We start from the raw sequence: 19,436 nt of genomic DNA, 5'->3' as shown, positions 1-19,436 counted from the left end.
ATCAACTAACGTTTGCCTATTTTTATTAGAAAACGGAATACCTATTGGTTTCAAAATATTCCCAAAATCGATGCACTGTAAACTGTAATAATCTACAGAACAGAGTTCGCCGCCATCACGTCCAAAGGGACCCTACTAAACGCGCCTCTAATTTGAAGAGTGTCGTAATGGAAAGTTATGCGCTGCAAAGAGCGACAACTCTAATAGTTCTTTGTTACTTTCGAAAGCAGCATTTCGAAAGCACGTTTTCAATTTTCCCTCCGACGTTTTGTAACCAGCACGACAAGAGCGACAATAAAAATATTCTGAAAACTCAACACCCACGTGGCACAAAATAAAACAATAGAAACTACCCACTAACCATAATAAATATTTTTTTAACAGTCCAACCACGGACCAAATAAAATATGAAAAAATATGACCACCCACACAAAAAAAAAATCATTTGCCGCCCGACCCCCCCCATTTGATCATTTCTGGAACAGCCCTAATGTATTCGTTCGACACTTCATTATTTTTCACTGCCATGTGCTTCTCACGCGCAAGGTGAGAGTTTAAAATATCGTCCAATCAAAATCGCCGTTTCAAAAAGCTCTCGATAAAAACATAAACAAGGAAGAAATATGAAAGATATTTATAGTCAACCAATTGCTTCCGCATACTTTCTTTGCAAAGATTGATCGTGTAAATCAACATCACTGAAATTGACAACATATTATTTTTTGATTTTTTTTTTATATTTGAACCGGCCAGAAAATCGTTTGAAACGGTCAATTTGGCCGGCGGCCGGTTCTTAGGGAAAACACTGCTAGTAGCCGACTATTAGTAACCAGCGACATAAAAAGACAACTGATAACGAGAGAAAAACATGTTGCCAGTAGCCACCTATAGAACGACTAACAGCCATCTACAAGAACATGAATCCAGGCTTATACTCATGACGAGGGATCAATTTCTATACATCTACACCTCCCTCGGCGCTTCGATGAAACCTTCAGTTTTATTCTTAAACCTACGCATTCAAACAGTCCTACAGTGTAGCTATTGATTTCGAAAAGGTGTTAGACTCTGTTTGGCGTCTGCAACTTTGGAACAAAGTATTACTGAGTAATATAGATGACAAATATTTCACTGTGATAACACAACAGTACAATAACATTAAGTCAAGAATTATGTCAAATGGTTTATACTCGGACCCATTCCCTTGTACCATGGGGTCAGACAAGGGGAACAATTTGCCCCATTTCTATTTGCGATACATTTAAATGATCTTGAAAATTTAATGTATTCAAATACAGTTAAAGGTTTATTATCTATTTCCACTAAATTATAAAAAGAGTTTGATAAACTTTTGGTGTAAATTAGATGTTTCACAAGATGGTCAAGTATCACTGAAGTTATTTTACCCTCTAAAGCACTATAACAACCTTTGGTGTAATTTCATCAAATGACTGTGGACTTTTCTCATACACTTGTCAAACAGGGCAAAAAGTGAATATAACATGACTAAAGAAATTAAGGTCTTCATTATAGAATATACAATACATCATTTTGTCTAGAATTACATTATCATTGCCTTATAACTACCTGAAATATTTTTGTAGATTTAGAACTTGTAATACTAAGCTAGCTGTTGAAGTTGGAAGATGAAACAGAATTTGTGAATTGTGTTCGAAAAATGAAATTGCTGATGAATTTCACAACTTATTTAATTGCGACGAAAAACGTACTCTACAATCAAGAATTACTTATATAATGTGTTTAAATTTGAACAACGTTTTAATGCAAACAACAAAATTGATAAAATTATGTAAATTTATAAAAACTGTCATTGAAAGGGTTAGATTCTCCTGGATAGGAATCCACGCATGGCTGTGTTATTCATACTTTGTTATCTTTTTCTACCCTATAGTTTATGAGAATAAACATTGTCATTGCCCTACATTCCTTGGAAACACTGGCGATGTGTCACCAAAACAAACACCTAATTCACATCGCCAAACTAGCTCCAGGCATTCACCGCTATCCAGGTAAGGTCTATACGCTCGAGTGCACGAGTGAACATACATGTGAACGCTACCACACTTCCCTCGAGAGTGAAAAACAATGAAATATGTTTCACGGGACTCCACTTTGAGAGATCGATAGGAATTTTGCTTAGTTAATTGGGACCGTGACTTACTTCGAGAGATATCAGTTTTTTAATCGAGGCAGGCTACTGACAAACAAGTTGACGATGCAGGGGTTTCAACAGTCTCATTTAAAGTCAGCATTTCGCAAATTCCATGGTTGTTATAACGATCTAGTTTGCTAATACAACCTATCATTTATCTCATGATTAGGTCAAATGCTGTCTCACATGTTTCAATACCAATTATAAGGCCGTTCTTGGCACACCAATTTTGACTACGGATAATTCCATTCACCTGATCGGTATATAGGGTTCATGGCGGGTGTGACCGGTCGACAGGGGATGCTTACTTCTCCTAGGCACCTGATCCCACCTCTGGTATATCCAGGGGTCCGTAATTGCCTAACTCTTTATATATATATATATATATATATATATATATATATATATATATATATATAAAGAATTCGGTATTTGATACAGTAAATACATCCAATAATAAAAGTCAAGAAACACAAAACTCGAATAACATTTCACTGTTAGCGCTTTCGGCTTTAATGCATTTTATAACTGTCTGAAGAGTCATTAAAGCCGAAAGCGCTAACAGTGAAATGTTATTCGAGTTTTGTGTTTCTTGACTTTTATTATTGGATATATATATATATATATATATATATATATATATATAGTCAAAAAATAAAATCCAGTACTCAAACTTTTATCTATAGATAAAAGTTTAAGTACTGGATTTTATTTTTTGACTTTATTCTACCCCGATACCAAGAAAAAAGAATTTATTGAATATATATATAAATACAGTATGCTTTAGCCGTATGTTAACTCGTTCTAATGACGGCTTATGAATGAGTATTTCGTACCTGGAGGTGTAAAGGTATATAACTAGTGTTGAACTGTGATGAAAAATAAAATATAAAGATTATGAAGTAATATGAAAAGATTAAATCGGAAAATAAATATCTAATCTGGCATTGGAGCATAGTAAAAATGTTAAAAAATAATTAAGGGCACTAAGTAAAGATATTATAAATAATGATTAAATAAAAAATGATAAAAATAAAATGTAAAGAAATTTAAAAAAAAGAAAGAAACATATTTACATAATAATATGGAATAAGAATGTCGCAGCTGAACATCTAGGTGGCTAGAGTAAACCCAGTGACCTGTTCTTGTAGCTAGATGTAGCTATCAGTAGTTAGTCTTTATTCCCTATAGTAGCTGACTAGAGTAAGCTCAGTAACCTGTTTTTGTAGCTAGCTATCAGTAGTTAGTCTTTATTTCCTATAGTAGCTGACTAGAGTAAACTCAGTAACCTGTTTTTGTAGCTAGCTATCAGTAGTTAGCCTTTATTTCCTATAGTAGCTGACTAGAGTAAACTCAGTAACCTGTTTTTGTAGCTAGCTATCAGTAGTTAGCCTTTATTCCCTATAGTAGCTGGCTAGAGTAAACCCAGTCACCTGTTTTGTAGCTAGCTATTGTGGATAGCCCTTATTCCCTATAGTAACTGGCTAGTATAGGTTTATTCACTTTTTAAGTAGCTGATTACTATCTGCTAACTTTTGCAGTTATAAGTACATATATGTGACTACTAGTAGTCAACTTTTTTCTGTTTTAGCTAAGTCAGGGGCGGATCCAGGAATTGCGATTACGGGGGCACCACTATATGAGGCAATGGGTCCAGGGCAAAGCCCTGGTGGGGGTCCAGGAGGCGAAGCTTCTGGATTTTACAGATTTTATGGGGCTTGATATATTTCTCCTATTTAGTCATTTGTACTATTTTCTATCATTTTAATAAGGTGAAATTAATAAAATAACCCAAATTTTAAGGGTTTGGGGGGGGATTAAGTTCTCCCAATAAAGTAATTCAAGAAATCAAAAGATTTTGTCATTTATTTCTCCAGGAGTGGAAGAAATTATTGCTACTTTTATCGTGTAGTACATTTTTCGAAACAGGATACCGCTAGTTACCTTAAATTTGAAAATTTTAGGGGGGTGCGGCCCGGCTGCGCCCCCTCTAAATCCGCCACTGTAAGTAACATGCATATGCATACATCACTAGTAGCTAACTTTACCGATCTAAACATACTACTAGGTTTCCAATGCCTTCTAAATTTAGTAAATTTCATTTATATACGTACTAATAAAAATGAGTGTGACTGTATGATTTTTATCGCACTATTTTTTCTCGCGTAGGAACAAGAACAAACAATGGTACCAAAGTGATAGAATATCTATAATAGCTTGATTTGATATTTGCTCCATCCAACAAGTTGAAATGGCGATTTAATCACTCGAAAAGATGTACATCATTTCAACTCCTTGCATGGATTGAGGAAATATAAATCACGCATCCTCTGCATTATAATTATATGCAATCTGTTCTCGCCGAGCAGATAAAAATAGCAGTGAATTGTTTGTTACATATATATGCCTTCCGTTTTATTTTCAGTGCCGCGGAGAATTCTGGATATTATCATTGAATAAATAACATAAGACATTATAAATATTGGTATGTAATATTTAGAAATAATATGAAAAATATCATACTATCTTACCCTGTTCAGCAGTGACATATCCAACCCTTGGCATCAGCTGTGAGTAATGGTGTATGTTGTAGACAGGGCGTGCACATACATTACACACACGTCGGCTGAACGTTTGGCAGGATGTCAGCAAATGGTGAACTCGAATGCTTCAGCTACCATTTCTAATTGTGTTTTGCATGTAAGTATGGCGTTTTAGTGATATAGAATTATCTTAAGATGGTTGTGTGAAATGTTTTCAGCGGAAAATCATCAGATCAGCGATCTGGAACGGTAAACGTTTTGAGATTTGCATGAAGAGTAACTAGCATCTATATTTATCATGGACTTGTATGTGTATTTAAAAAATCTCCATTATTTGCTCATAAAATCTAGACTTGCTCAAGTCTCTATGTTTAATAATCAGTGCTCTCTTTAATACTTTTTAGCTCACCTGAGCTGAAAGCTCAAGTGAGCTTTTATGATCGCTTTTTGTCCGTCGTCTGTCTGTCTGTCTGTCTGTTAAACACTTACATTTTCAACTTCTTCTCCAAAACCACTGGGCCAATTTTAACCAATGTTGGCACAAATCATCCTTGGGTGAAGGGGATTCAAAATTGTTCAAATGAGGGCCAACCCCCTTATTCAAGGGGAGATAATAGCAAATCAGTAAAAATACACTGAAAATTTTAAAAAATCTTCTTCTCCAGAACCAGTAAGTCAATTTCATTCAAACTTAATGCAAATCATCCTTAGTTAAAGGGAATTCAAAATTGTTCAAATTAAGGGCCAGGTTCTCTTCAAAGGGGAGATAATCACAAAAGTGTAAAAATAGGGTGGGGTCATTTAAAAATCTTCTTCTCATGAACCACTGTACCAGTATAGTTGAAAACGTGGAAGTTTGTTGACATAATGGAGATTCAAGTTTGTTCATATCATGGCCCCCAGGGGACGGATGGCGCCACAATAGGGGAAACCATATTTTATATGTATTTATACAGGAAAAATCTTTTAAAATCTTCTCAAGAACCATTGAGCCAGAAGAGTTCAAATTTACATGGAAGCTTCCTGACATAATGCAGATTCAAGTTCGTTCATATCATGGCCCCCGGGGGTCGGGTGGGGCCACACTAGGGGAAACCATATTTTATATGTGTGTATATAGGAAAAATCTTTAAATATCTTCTTCTCAAAAACCATTGAGCCAGAAGAGTTCAAATTTACATGAAAGCTTTATGACATAGTGCAGATTCAGATTTGTTCATGTCATAGCCCCCAGGGGTCGGGTGGGGCCACACTAAGTGAAATAATATTTTATATGTGTTTATATAGGAAAAATCTTTAAAAAATCTTCTTCTCAAGAACCACTGAGCCAGAAAAGCTGATTTTTACATGAAAACTTTGTGACATAGTGCAGATTCAAGTTTTTTTCAAATCATGCCCCCCCCTCCCGGGGTAGGATGGGGCCACAAGGGGAATCAAAGTTTCACATACAAATATATAGTTAAAATCTTCTTCTCAATAACCACTGAGTCAGAAAAGCTGATATTTACAAGAAAACTTTCTGACAAAGTGCAGATTCAAGTTTGTTCAAATCATGGCCCCCGGGGGGTAGGATGGGGCCACAAGTGGGGGGGGGGTTCAAAGATTTACATACAAATATAGGGAAAATCTTTAAAAATCTTCTTCTCAAGAACCATTGGGCCAAAGAAGTTGACATTTACATGAAAGCTTTCTGGCGTAGTGTAGATTCAAGTTTGCAAAAATCGTGGCCTCCAGGGGTAGTTGGGGTCATAATAGGGACTAAGGTTTTACATGCAAATATATATGGAAAGTCTTCAGATATGGGCCAAGGTGATCCAGGTGAGCGATGTCGCCCATGGGCCTCTTGTTAATAATGCCAAACATAGAGACTTCGTAAACCCTGCAAAATCACCGACCAGAATACGGTCGGTAAAGGGATCATATTACAATGCTGCAGTGTGGTGCTGCAGAATCGATGATAAGTTGACAGGTGATGTATGGCTATGGGGATTTCCAAAATGTTACAAAGTTGAACAATCAAAACTTCTCTGAATTAAAATGAAAACGGAAATATTTAATCTTCTAAAGCCATATCATAAGATATAAATCAGTTGTCTATAAGTGATTTAAAATTCAACCAGAAACTAATCTCTTAGATGTTCCATGTCCATAGAATTGCAACAGACTTCCTATTGTTCACTTATAGTTTGTCTTAAGTTTCAAAAGACTTTCATTCACCTTATTGACTTTTCTTACACACTTAAGGCAAACTTTATTAGTATGGGTGTCTGGATTTATGTCAATGTGCAAGTAATATCTTTCAATTAACACAAAATATTCTGTCTTTGATGATCCTTGGAATAACTTTGCAAAATTCACCATTTTTTATACATTCTTTTCTGCTTTTCCAAATTATACAATTAGTTTTTATACTGCATCAGTAAACTTAAAGAAATCCTTCAAATGATAAAAACAATAATCACTATAATAATTTTGGCTCCACCATGAAACCAAACCCTTACCATCTAGAATCATGAAATTTACAATTTATGTCCCCCTTGTCCTGAAGATTGATTGATGCTTTACGTCATGTCCCGAAGATGCTTCATACCAAATTTGAAAGGAATTGGAACAGTAGTTATCAAGAAGAAGTTAAAACAGTTCTATTTTTCACACATTTAATAACTGACCATTTTGACCCCACCCTGATACCAAAACCCCTACCCCCTTTTGGTAAAGGACTACCTTTTCTTTCTAAATATCCATTTAGTTACAAATTAGTATCAATAGCACAAAAGAAGATGTTATCTAAGCGTTTTACACATAAACACTATATATCACGTTTGGTTTTTCCTGGGGTCAGAAACTCTATCCCGGGGATGATGAAATTTACAGTTTTGGTAGAGTCCTTCCTGCTCTGTATCACAATGCATTTAGTTTTTCTTACACATGTGTGGTGTTCTAGAGAAGATTTTTGAAAATTGGTCAATTTTTGCCCTGCCCTAAGGCCCCAGGGTTGTAGGAGTTCTGAAAATTACAATTCATGTCCCCCTTGTCCCAAGGATGCTTCATACCAAATTTGGAAAGAATTGGAATGGTAGTTATCAAGAATTGTTAACGCACAATGGACGCAGAGCAGTTGCAATAGGTCACCCGAGTTTACTAAGGTGACCTAATAAAACTGAAAAACTTTCAGTGTAGAAACTGCCATGTGAATTGACCATATGGAAACACTAGGAATGCAACAGCTAAACTAAAACATTTTGATTTTGGGAAAGGTCATAAAACATCCTACAGATGGATGCAAGATGACAGATTTAATTAGGAGGCTGATAAGCTCTGTGCTCTATGTTTGGTGACATTAAGTATGGTAGAGAGCAGATAGTTAGACTTCTGAAACACAGAAAAATTTGAACGAAATGATAAAGTAATAAAAACAACATAGAGACTTGAGCAAGTCTACATAAAATCCTATATTGTATGTTATCTTCATTTTTTTTTCATGATTACCTATTCACTCCATGATCTTGATTTAACTGTAGACAGACATCTTGCGTATATTACGTTCCTATTCGTTGTAGAGTGAATGGCATTTATTTTCATTATGTCGTCATCAAACAAGGTTATTTTTACCCTGTAGAGAAAAGATTTAATTGTCTCAATATAAGTGATCATCCCCAAGCAATTCCAATCCTTTTTAGCTCACCTGAGCTTTTCTGACCGAAATTTGTCCGGCGTCGTTGTCGGTGTCGTCAGCAACTTTTTACATTTTCATCTTCTCCAGAACCACAGGGCCAATTTCAACCAAACTTGGCATAAAGCAAGTAAATTCAGGTGACCTATTGCAATTGGTCTGCTTCCGTCTTCGTGCGTTAACAATTAAATATTTTTAACTTCTTGATAACTATCGTTCCAATTCTTTTCAAATTTGGTATGAAGCATCTTTGGGACATAAATTGTAAATTTTACCACCCTTGGGGGCGGGGCAAAATCTGTCAAAAATTGGACAAATTTTCAAACAACCGCACATGTGTAAGAAAAACTAAATGCATAGTGATGTAGAGCGGGAAAGCCTCTACCAAATTTGTAAATTTCATGATTCCCAGGGTAGAGGTTCTGATTCCAGGGTGGAGTCAAACTTGGTAATATATAGTATTTATGTGTAAAACATTTAAAAACACATTTAATGATATTGATACTAAATTGAAACTAAATGGATATTTAGAAGGAGCATGTAGCCCTTTACCATAATTGTAAATTTCATGATCCCAGGGGTAGGGTAGGAGTTTTGATTTTGGTGGGGCCAAAATGGTAAGCTATTAAATGTGTGAACAACAGAACATTTTTAACTTCTTGATAACTACTATTCTAATTCTTTTCAAATTTGGTCAGAATCATCGTTAGGACAAGGGGGACATAAATTGTAAATTTCAGGACTTCTACATCCCCGAGGCCTTAAGGGCAGGGCAAAAACTGTCAAAGGTTGACCAATTTTTAAAAATATTTTTCTCCACAGCCGCATATCTCTAAGAATAACTAAATACATAGTGATGTAGCGCAGGAAGGCCTCAATCTAATGTCATTATCCCCAGGGTAAAGGTTCTGACTCCAGGGCGGGGAAATACTTGGTATATATAGTGTATAGGTGTAATACATTTAAATAATATCTTCTTTAATGCTATTAATACTAGACTGAACTAAATGTTTAGAAGGAGTAGGTAGTCCTTTACCAAAATTGTATTTCAAGATCCTAGTGGGTAAGGGTTTAATTCCAAGGTGGAGCCAAAATCATTATTGTGAATATTATCGTTATCTTCTTTAAGTTTGTTGAAACAGTTTTAAACTATATACATATTTTAAAAAAAGCAGAAAAGGATGTGCCAAAATTGTGAATTCGCAACCCCAGGGTTTGACTCTAGGATGGGTCCCTTTCATCAGTATAGGCACTTTCGAGGGCATTTTTAAGTATGAAGAAAGGCAAGGTGAAGACAACGAACAGTGATCAATCCCACAACCCCTACAAGCAATACAAAATAGATAGTTGGGCAAACACGACCCCTGGACACACCAGAGGTGGGATCAGGTGCCTAGGAGTAAGCATCCCCTGTTGACCGGTCACACCCGCCGTGAGCCCTATATCCTGATCAGGTAAACGGAGTTATCCGCAGTCAAAATCAGTGTGCCAAGAACGGCTTAACAATCGGTATGAAACACATCAGACAGCATTTGACCCAATGCGAGGTTGTATTGACGAACTAGATCGTTATAACGACCATAGAATTTGCGAAATGCTGACTTCATTCGAGACTGTTGAAATCCCTGTACCATCAACTTGTTTGTCAGTAGCTTACCTCGATTTAAAAACTGACTATACTCAGAACAAGCTCTTACATATCGAATCAGTTGAGATATATAAACACCATATGCAGGTGATAATGGAATATTGCTACACAAATATGGGAAGTTGACGATGGAGAAGCTGAAATCATCCCGTTTGTCATACAGTTGAGTTGTCAGTTTGCCGTTAATGTCTACTTTCAATAAAATATCTAAGTATGAAGCAGAAGTGGACGACTCTGTGGTGTCCTTTATTTCGAGCTCACAGGGATATATCAAATCGACATATGAATGAAAGGATTTTGTTTTATACTGTTACTGAATTTTAGAATTTGGCTTAGTTATTCAGAACAGGAATTTTTTTCTAGATTTCGTAGCCCTTGGGACTATGATATTTTTAACAGTTTTAAATAAATAATACTCGATAAGGCCTATGTAACTCATGTTAAATCTTGTGACTAGCCTTTAGTTAAAATAATATATGAATTATGTATGTATTGTGTCACATCATTTCAAAATCAGAGACGGAAAGACCTATTCGTTGCTTGCAACAAGATTGCTTCTGATTATTATTTTTCTCGAGAACGTTTTTTGTCTGGAAGAGTACTTAGAAATTGTACGAGGAATTAGGTCGACAGGGAATGCTTACTCCTTCTAGACACCTGATCCCACCTCTGGTATATCCAGGGGTCTGTGTTTGCCCAACTCTCTATTTTGTATTGCTTATAGGAGTTATGAGATTGATCACTGTTCGTTATCTTCGCCTTTCATTATAATGATAATATATTATTTGTTGATGTACAGAACGAATGTCATTTAGTCCCACACATGGATGCACATCCATTGGATATTTGGTACAAAACTTTGGACCCAGTCTAACTTTTTAGCTCGCGTATGAAAGCTCAGGTGAGATTTTCTGATCCCATTTTGTCTGTCGTCTATATGTCCGCCTGTCTGTTCGTAAACTTTTTCACATTTTCATTTTCATCTGCAGAACTACGCCACCAATTTCAATCAAACTTGGTACAAATCATCCTTGGGTAAAGGGGATTCAAGTTTGTTTACATGAAGAACCATACACCCTTAAAATGGGAGGTACCGAGGTATTCACGAAAACGCAAAATAGGGTTGGGTCACTTAAAAATCTTCTCAAAAACCACTGGGCTAGAAAAGTTGAAATTTACATGAAAGGTTCCTGACATATAGTGCAGATTCGATTTTCTCCAAATCATGGTTCCCGGGGGTAGGTTGGGGCTACACCAGAGACTCAAAGATTTACATACAAATATAAGCAATCTTCTTGAAAACCACTGTGCCAGAAGAGTTGAAATTTGCGCTGAATTTTGATTGGATGATACTTGAATGATACAGCAATTATTGAATGTTTTCAGTACATAATGAGATGCTTAATTGATTGGCATGTTCAAAATTATTTATATAAACGCGCATGCACGCACCCTTAATGTTGATTAGATAATATTTAAACGTCTAAACTTTTCTTACTTTTCAATGAATTAGTTTGAAAATATTAGTGTAGATATCAATTGAAACACTGAACGGATTGACATTGTCAAATTCACTGACCAGTAAGTGCATGCACGTTCATTTGAATTTGATTGGATAATGCTTTAATTTACAGAGCTATCTAATCAGAGTGAAAGTTGTACTGTTTTTAATTAAAGTGTATTTTAAACGTTTCAATAGAACGTAATCAAACAAATGGCACCACTTTGTAAATGGGGACGTTTGGGGAACATCATGTAATGGTCCCCGTTACAATTAGAACTAATTTCAATTTACATTTTCAAAAGATACTCCACTGCTAAGTCTGCCATGTTTCTATTAACCAGAAATTTAGAAAGCAGTAAACTCTAATGCTGCAGAGCCGATCGATATGGCCTGTCAAACGTTGCAATATTTGATCTTTTCCATTTGTACTGTATAATTTTTCATTTGTACTGTATATTTTCTATTTGTATTAAATACTTTCCATTTGTATTGCATAGTGTTTCATTTGTATTGTGTTGTATATTTTACATTTCTATTGCATAAGTTCCATTTGTATTGTATAAAAAATATTTTTAAAAATTATGCCACAGCACTACTTAGGTGCTGACGATCCGATGATAAAACGTACACAAATGATATTGCATCTTTCGTCTTGGAAAAATAATTTCTGTCTCAGCTGTACCCTATATTTTATGTAAAAATAATCGCTTGTCTCGAGGAGGTCATTTTTCATTTTAGTGGTTTATTCATTTTTGTATTTGACCTTGCAATCCGACACTATAAGGTATTGGGTGTTGCTGCAATCTCGTGCTTTATAAATCTGGCACATCATAATTCTTTTAACCTCTTTTTAAGATTTTAAGATTATGATGGCTTCATCAGAAGAAACTGAAATTTACAGAAGAAATGCAGGTTTGTTTACCCATAACTCTAATTTATACATATACTTCAGAAATAAGAATCATAAAGTCGTTGTTATTGTGTATAAGTGTTATATGTCCTTGTAGTAACCGGAAGCAGTACATCAATTACATTTATCTTCTGTTTCAGAAAGCTCTATGGCACAAGTGGCTTTACCATCTTTGAAAGAAAACGTGCAAGAAAGGCGAATCATCTTAATTGGAAAACTTGGTGCAGGTAAAAGCCACAGCGGAAATGGAATATTAGGAACCAAACAATTTGTCAGCAAGCGGTGTTGGTCTTCTATCACGAGGAGATGTGAATATAGTTCAGCTATCAGGGACGGGTTTCGGTATCGTATCTATGACACGCCAGGAGTAAATTCACCACAGGAAATGCAGAAAAAAATAGATGTAGAAACCGATATCAAGCGCTGTTTGTATTGCACGTCCCCGGGATTTCACGCCATTGTCTTGGTGTTGTCGGCATCAGAGAGAATAGCAAAAGAAGATTTGCAAATGCTTCAAAATCTAGATGTATTACTAGGGGAGAGTGCGTTTGAATACATGATTCTTGTGATCACCAAGTTAGAAAACGATGAAAACGAACTAAATGAATTGTTGGCAGAAGCCCCTGATGTCGTTCAGTTGAACGTAAAGTGTGGAGGTAGGCACGTCATTTTTGGGGATGATAAAAAGGAAATACCTAAGGAATGTGTGCAGAAATTTGATAATATGCTAACGAAGCTCATCAAAGAAAACTCGAAGCGAGGAAAAGAATATTACAGACATAAGTTCTATGACCAAGCAACCAAAATTCTGGAGAAAGATAAAAATGATTACATGAAAAAAAATCCAGGTATATCTGAGAGCGACGCTTTCGAAACAGTTAGAAATAACGCGGCAGAAGGCAGGTCTCCACGAGATGATGAACTCAATGGCCTAAAAGACCCCAGATGTGGAAGGTGTTCCATTTCCTGAAAATTTGATATTGTATAGTTTTAAAGATTTCTATTATAATATTACCAATGGTCGAAATTATGCTGTGTTGACAAAATGAAAAATATAAAGCGTTGTTTCATTTTAGTCTTATCTCAAATTAACGAATTAGGAGGACTGATGGCGCTTAGATTATGATCCTTGATTGATTGAATGAAATGTTTAACTTTTCCCTAAGAGTATATTTTCAACGGCAATGGTCTCACTGACAATATCTTCGTGGTCTTTGGTGATAAGGTCTTTCAACAGTCTGTTGGAATTCCCATGGGCCCGAATTGTGCTCCTTTGTTAGCTGACCTGTTTCTATATTCATATGAAGCAGAATTTATTCAAAAACTTCTACGTGAGAAGAAAAAATATCTCGCTGTGGCCTTCAATTCGACATTTCGATATATCGATGACGTTTTGTCTATTAACAATAATAACTTTCATTCATATGTCGATTTGATATATCCCTGTGAGCTCGAAATAAAGGACACCACAGAGTCGTCCACTTCTGCTTCATACTTAGATATTTTATTGAAAGTAGACATTAACGGCAAACTGACAACTCAACTGTATGACAAACGGGATGATTTCAGCTTCCCCATCGTCAACTTCCCATATTTATGTAGCAATATTCCATTATCACCTGCATATGGTATTTATATATATCAACTGATTCGATATGCAAGAGCTTGTTCTGCGTATAGTCAGTTTTTAAATCGAGGTAAGCTACTTACAAAGACGTTGATGGTACAGGGTTTCAACAGTCTCGATTGAAGTCAGCATTTCGCAAATTCTATGGTGTTATAACGATCTAGTTCGTCAAAACAATCTATCATTGGGTCAAATGCTGTCTGACGTGTTTCATACCGATTGTTAAGCCGTTCTTGGCACTCTGATTTTGACTGCGGATAACTCCGTTTACCTGATCAAGATATAGGGCTCATGGCGGGTGTGACTGGTCGACAGGGGATGCTTACTCCTCCTATTCACCTGATCCCACCTCTGGTGTGTCCAGGAGTCCGTGTTTGCACAACTATCTATTTTGTATTGCTTGTAGGAGTTATGAGATTGATCACTGTTCGTTATCTTCACCTTTCATGATAAAGTTTGAATTAATACCAGCTCTCAGTCACAGATACTTCACTGTTGGACCTCTATTTGAAATCCGTTCATATGTATCCTGGTGACCTCGACCCTATGCCATACTGACCTCTAAAATAATAGAAGTTACTCAAAGGTCAGGTGAAGTACTATTGCAAAAGTTCTAGTGATATTTGAGATTTCGTCAGAGAATCAGGCCATCCGACAAACAAGACATCATCGATTCCAAAGTGCATTGTAACGTGTAATGGTATGCGATAATTATCTTGTCATTATGTTAAGCATGGTTTAGCCCAGGCTGCGTTCAAGATCGTAGCGACTAAGTAGGGCTCGGTAGCGCTACGATCTTGATCGATGTGCTAGGCTAGCCCTACATAGGGATAACAAGCGTTAATCCATACAGTGCGTTCAGTAGACCTAGATATCTAGCCTAGCAGCTAGGCTAGCCGCTACGATCTAGAATGCAGCCCAGAACACCACAAAGCAGGCATGAAGGTCATGTAGAAGATTGTCATCAAACATGAATGTTAAGGATTATGTATTTTATTGCTAGTACCGTCGGGCGTTAATAACACTATGTTATAGCTTTTTGAGGCACATATGTAGTACGCATGTTTGGGTTCCATAATGTAGCATTCTGGGAATATATAAAACGCCATTCTCGTATTTATTAGTCCTATACCGACGAAGTCGAAACGGACTTTTGGTTTGCGCTCCGTCCGTCCATCCGTCAGTTCAGTTTTACAGACTTTTTTTTCTGTTCTTGCAGATATTTATTTGATATTTGGTACGTTGTTTTGCCATAACCAGTTATAGATCAAGTTCGAATCTCGTCTTGTTCCGTTGATTTTTCACTTATTACGGTCCTTGGACTAAGAAAAATAGTATGAATTATCCGTTTTCCAGACTTTTTTTGGTTGTGCTTACAGATATTCATTTGATATTTGGTACATTGCTTTGCTATAACAAGTTCCAGATCAAGTTTGAATTTCGTTTCGGTCTGTTGATTTTTCTCTAAATTACGGCCCATGGGCATAGAAAAATATCATGAACTATCAGTTTTCCTGACTTTTTTGTTGTTGTGCTTACAGATATTCATTTGATATTTGGTACATTGCTTTGACATAACAAGTTACAGATCGAGATCAGATTTCGTCTCGGTCCATTTATTTTTCATTAAAGTATGGCCTTTGGGCTTAGAAAAATAGCATTGTTAGTTTACATCCAAGTTTCTAATTTCTTTGGTTGCATAATGTTGCATTCTGTGAACAGTATCCTCGAATTTATTTTGCATATATTGACAACTACTTTAGTATCAGAAATGTTTTAAAAACAACATTACCAACAATTCAAGCAGATTTTAACTCCATTCTCAATACAGCAGGTTATACACAGTTCACGTTTGTCTGATCCATCGATATACTTAGCCTCGAACAGAAATAAAGTTATTTGCATTCGCTCTCTTCCGTGACGTTGCGCGGGGAAATGGTGTTCGCGGCAACATACGTAAAGTCATGTGGTGAAGTTTTGTTTGTTTGTTTGTTTGTTTCGGGGTTTTATTCATCTAGACCGACGTTACTGAAAAATGAAAATATTGAAAGGCGGAAGCATGTTTATTAGTACAAAGATTAGTAGAGTGATAAGGATCATATACTCTTTAAGGGTAGCCACTTTCTCAATTGTGCTAACTGTCAAATAAAAAGTTCATAAATTATTGGGCAGACGTAACTTTTCTATATCCTACATGCTTCAGCTTGGCCTCCAGAATTTAACTCATGACGGTATCCTTCGTGGTAATCCAAGAATCCGACTCGAGGACCAATGCACTTCACATCCAAACCAGTTTACTAACAGCTTTTGCACGGTTCAGATCACCTGATCGAAGAGATTTGACATGTTGGTATGCATGTTCAGCAGATTGATACGTTGTTCCATAAACCTTAATCTCGGTAAGGAAGAAGTTTGATTGTGGCTTTTCATTTCCAGAGAAACATATGATGTCTTCTTGTTTGGCGACGCATGACCGACATTTTTTCGAACCAGGATTATGTCCTGGTTGCTTACAGATTCTGCAACCTTTTTCATATTCGCAGATTCTCCTAAAGTGATCTGCCCAATAATTTGTGAATTACTTTTTCTTCTCTCGAATAGACTGCCCTTATGGGATATAGTGCATTGTAAACCCGTACACGTGGTGGAGCGGGGTACAAATTTGTCATCGTCCTATGGTGCTATATATACGAGGGCTGTTCGATATGTAATGTCTCAAAAGCATTCGACTCAAATAGTGAAATGAACATTACATTCCTTCAAAGTATGCTCCACGGTTTGAAATGCATAATTTCAATCTCTGAATCCATTTCTGAAATGTGTCACAGTACGCTGATTTAGGTAGACCTCTGAGGCACTGAGTGATGGCTGAACATAGGGCTTATCGGGACTTGTAACGAAGACCAGATAAGAACCTTTTAAGTTTTGGAAGGAAAATGTCGCATGGGGCTTGATCTGGAGAGTATGGTGGGTGTGGCAAGACGGTAACCTTCTCCAACTTCAAAAATTCCTTCACAAGCTCAGATGTATATGATGGAGCATTATCAAGAAGTATATGAATATGCCTAAATCCTGACACAGGGCGTCGTTTATGATAATATTTCTTGAGCTTTTTAGTATAGCTTTTGCCCTTCGGCACCGGAATTTGTACGGCTATACCATCACATGAGAAGAATATGCAACAAAGAACCTTCTTTGTGCTTATGGTTCTTTTGGCAACTACAGGCCTTCTACCGTGTTTAGTTAGCCATATCTTTTTTATTCCAATTTTTCTTACTGGTTCGAAATAGTGAACCCATGTTTCGTCGCCAGTAACAATGTTTGCAAATTGTCTTTGATTGAATTTGGGAAACATTTTGAGCAATTGCTTAGCGGTTTGTACTCGTACCCGTTTTTGGTCATCTGTCAATATATGCGGTATCCATCTGGCAGAAATCTTTCGTACTTTCAAAATACGCTTCAAAATGAAATGCACCCACGATAGCGATATGCCAACACCTTTGGCAATATCACGAATCGTGCATCTGCCATCACTTTCAAGTATTTCCTTGACTTTTGAGATATTTGCCTTGCTTGTTAGTCACAGGTCAGCCAGATTTTGCTGCATCTGGGACGGACTCTGTGCCAGTCAGAAATTTCTTTCTCCACCTATGAACTGTCTCATAAGATACCTTATCAGCCCCCATAAACTCCCCCCAATTCAGTAAAAACCTGCATTACCGAATGATCGAGTTTTGTGCGAACTTTTATATAAGCTCTAATTTCTTCAATATACTCAACCCGTTTCCCAACCATTTTTACAACAGTGGTCAACGACTGGCTCTATTGAAATGACTATTAGTTTAAAACTACGTGGAGCCGAAGGCTCGTGTTTATACCGTTGGAAAGGTATTGAATAGAGCTATTCAAGAGTATCATCCTCGAAATCGTGCAAAGTGTTATCGCGCTGTGGTACAATACACATTACATATAGAACAGCCTTCGTAGAAAGCGATTTCCATTCATGACATCGGTCATTCTATGAGCTTTGGGGTGCCTGGGTTTTTTTTCATATTCAATATCGCTGGTCAGCTTTTCAAGCATATTTTTAACACAACTATCTTTAACTGATAGAGGAATTCCTTTCACTAAGAACTTGTTTGCATTTTCATCAGCAGTATCTGTTCTTGTGGAGTATGGATTGGTATCAAATACTTGGATGGTCCTACTTCCGAGAATTAACCCTCCACTAGACTACTACTTTCCGGCAATTTGGTATAGATCCGCCACAGATCTCTGACCCTCTGCACGCATAACACATCAGGAACTACTGCTCCCGGAGCCTCCGCGATATCATAGTCAGAAAAATAGTTCTATTTGTTTGTATGTCTCTATATACACGGGCTTTAGAGTTTGTGTCCATTCCATATTTCTTATTTATATGTATACGAAGAGTTAAAGAGTAAACACGGGTAAACTGGTAATCCAAATAGAAAAACTATTACGCTTGTTAATATATATGCACCAAATGAAATTAAGGACAGATGTAATGTCTTTAAATATGCTAAAGAATGGATCAGTAAATATAATGCAAATTTTGAAAATATTTTAATATGTGTAGATTTCAACTGTATAAATGATGATAAAAGCGCAATATATCTTTTTTAAAAAACAACAACAACAAAACCAGATGCTAGAAAAACCACAGGCACCTGAAGTATGGATTGGTACCGTATAAGTTTACATTATGACCCCTGGGTCGAGGTCTCTGCTGGTGGACTGTTAGTCCCCGAGGGTCTCTACAGCCCAGTAGCTAAGTACTTCGTTACTAGCTTTAAAATACGGGTGTACATTTAATTGCTGTTATAAAATTTAGAAATTCATTTCAAAATTAAGGATTATCTCCCTCATGCATATCTCTTATCCTTGGACGAATTTGGCTCCACTTTTTTGGCACGCTGTTTTTGGCTATATTTAGCTCTAAAACTTCATATTTATTTCGGATTTCAAACATTTCGGTTGAGCATCACTGAAGAGACATTATTTGTCGAAATGCGCATCTGGTGCATCAAAATTGGTACCGTATAAGTTTTACATATTAGTACTATACTACCCCCCCCCCCTTTATGATAATTTTGGGGTGGTAATAATTTCTCTGAAATGTGTGAATTCCCTGTCTATCTCATCCCTCTTTCGATTCATGTAATCGTTTCACTCTTTTTGTAAGCTTTAGAGATTGGCCTTCTACCGGTATAATAAAATACACAAGGTATGAGACAAAAATTTGTAAAAAAAAAACAAAGGGCCCCGTTTCGGGGCACATTTTCCAAGTAATTGCAGCGTTACCTAAGGATTTTGGGGAGCAGTATGTCATGGAGA

General features: G+C 36.5%; 2 protein-coding genes across 5 annotated transcripts in view; one reads left to right on the top strand and one right to left on the bottom strand.

The window, feature by feature from the left end:
* The window catches only part of LOC125649271 (GTPase IMAP family member 4-like), a 28,728-nt gene extending 23,890 nt beyond the window's left edge, over positions 1-4,838 (bottom strand). The window contains exon 1 of one of the 3 annotated variants that reach the window (XM_048876665.2): positions 4,705-4,838. The gene's annotated coding sequence lies outside the window, so the exon portion shown is untranslated. Of the gene's footprint in view, positions 1-4,696 lie in introns of all 3 variants that reach the window. The other 2 variants (XM_048876666.2, XM_056166688.1) reach the window with 2 other exon arrangements.
* Positions 4,738-13,522, top strand: LOC125649270 (uncharacterized). Of its 2 annotated transcripts, none has more exons than XM_048876663.2 (3): positions 4,738-4,873; positions 12,397-12,453; positions 12,592-13,522. In XM_048876663.2, the coding sequence occupies exons 2-3, from the start codon at positions 12,408-12,410 to the stop codon at positions 13,419-13,421; spliced, it is 876 nt and encodes a 291-aa protein (XP_048732620.1). In that variant the 5' UTR covers positions 4,738-4,873; positions 12,397-12,407; the 3' UTR covers positions 13,422-13,522. The 2 variants fall into 2 exon arrangements, with proteins under 2 accessions (XP_048732620.1, XP_048732621.1); XM_048876664.2 differs by having other exon boundaries at positions 4,854-4,965.
* Positions 13,523-19,436: the final 5,914 nt, after the last annotated feature.

The sequence above is a fragment of the Ostrea edulis genome, chromosome 5 (assembly GCF_947568905.1).
Source record: "Ostrea edulis chromosome 5, xbOstEdul1.1, whole genome shotgun sequence".
Taxonomy (NCBI): Eukaryota; Metazoa; Mollusca; class Bivalvia; order Ostreida; family Ostreidae; genus Ostrea; species Ostrea edulis.
The sequence above is the reverse complement of the archived record's forward strand: the minus strand, read 5'-3'. Positions and strand labels throughout refer to the sequence as shown.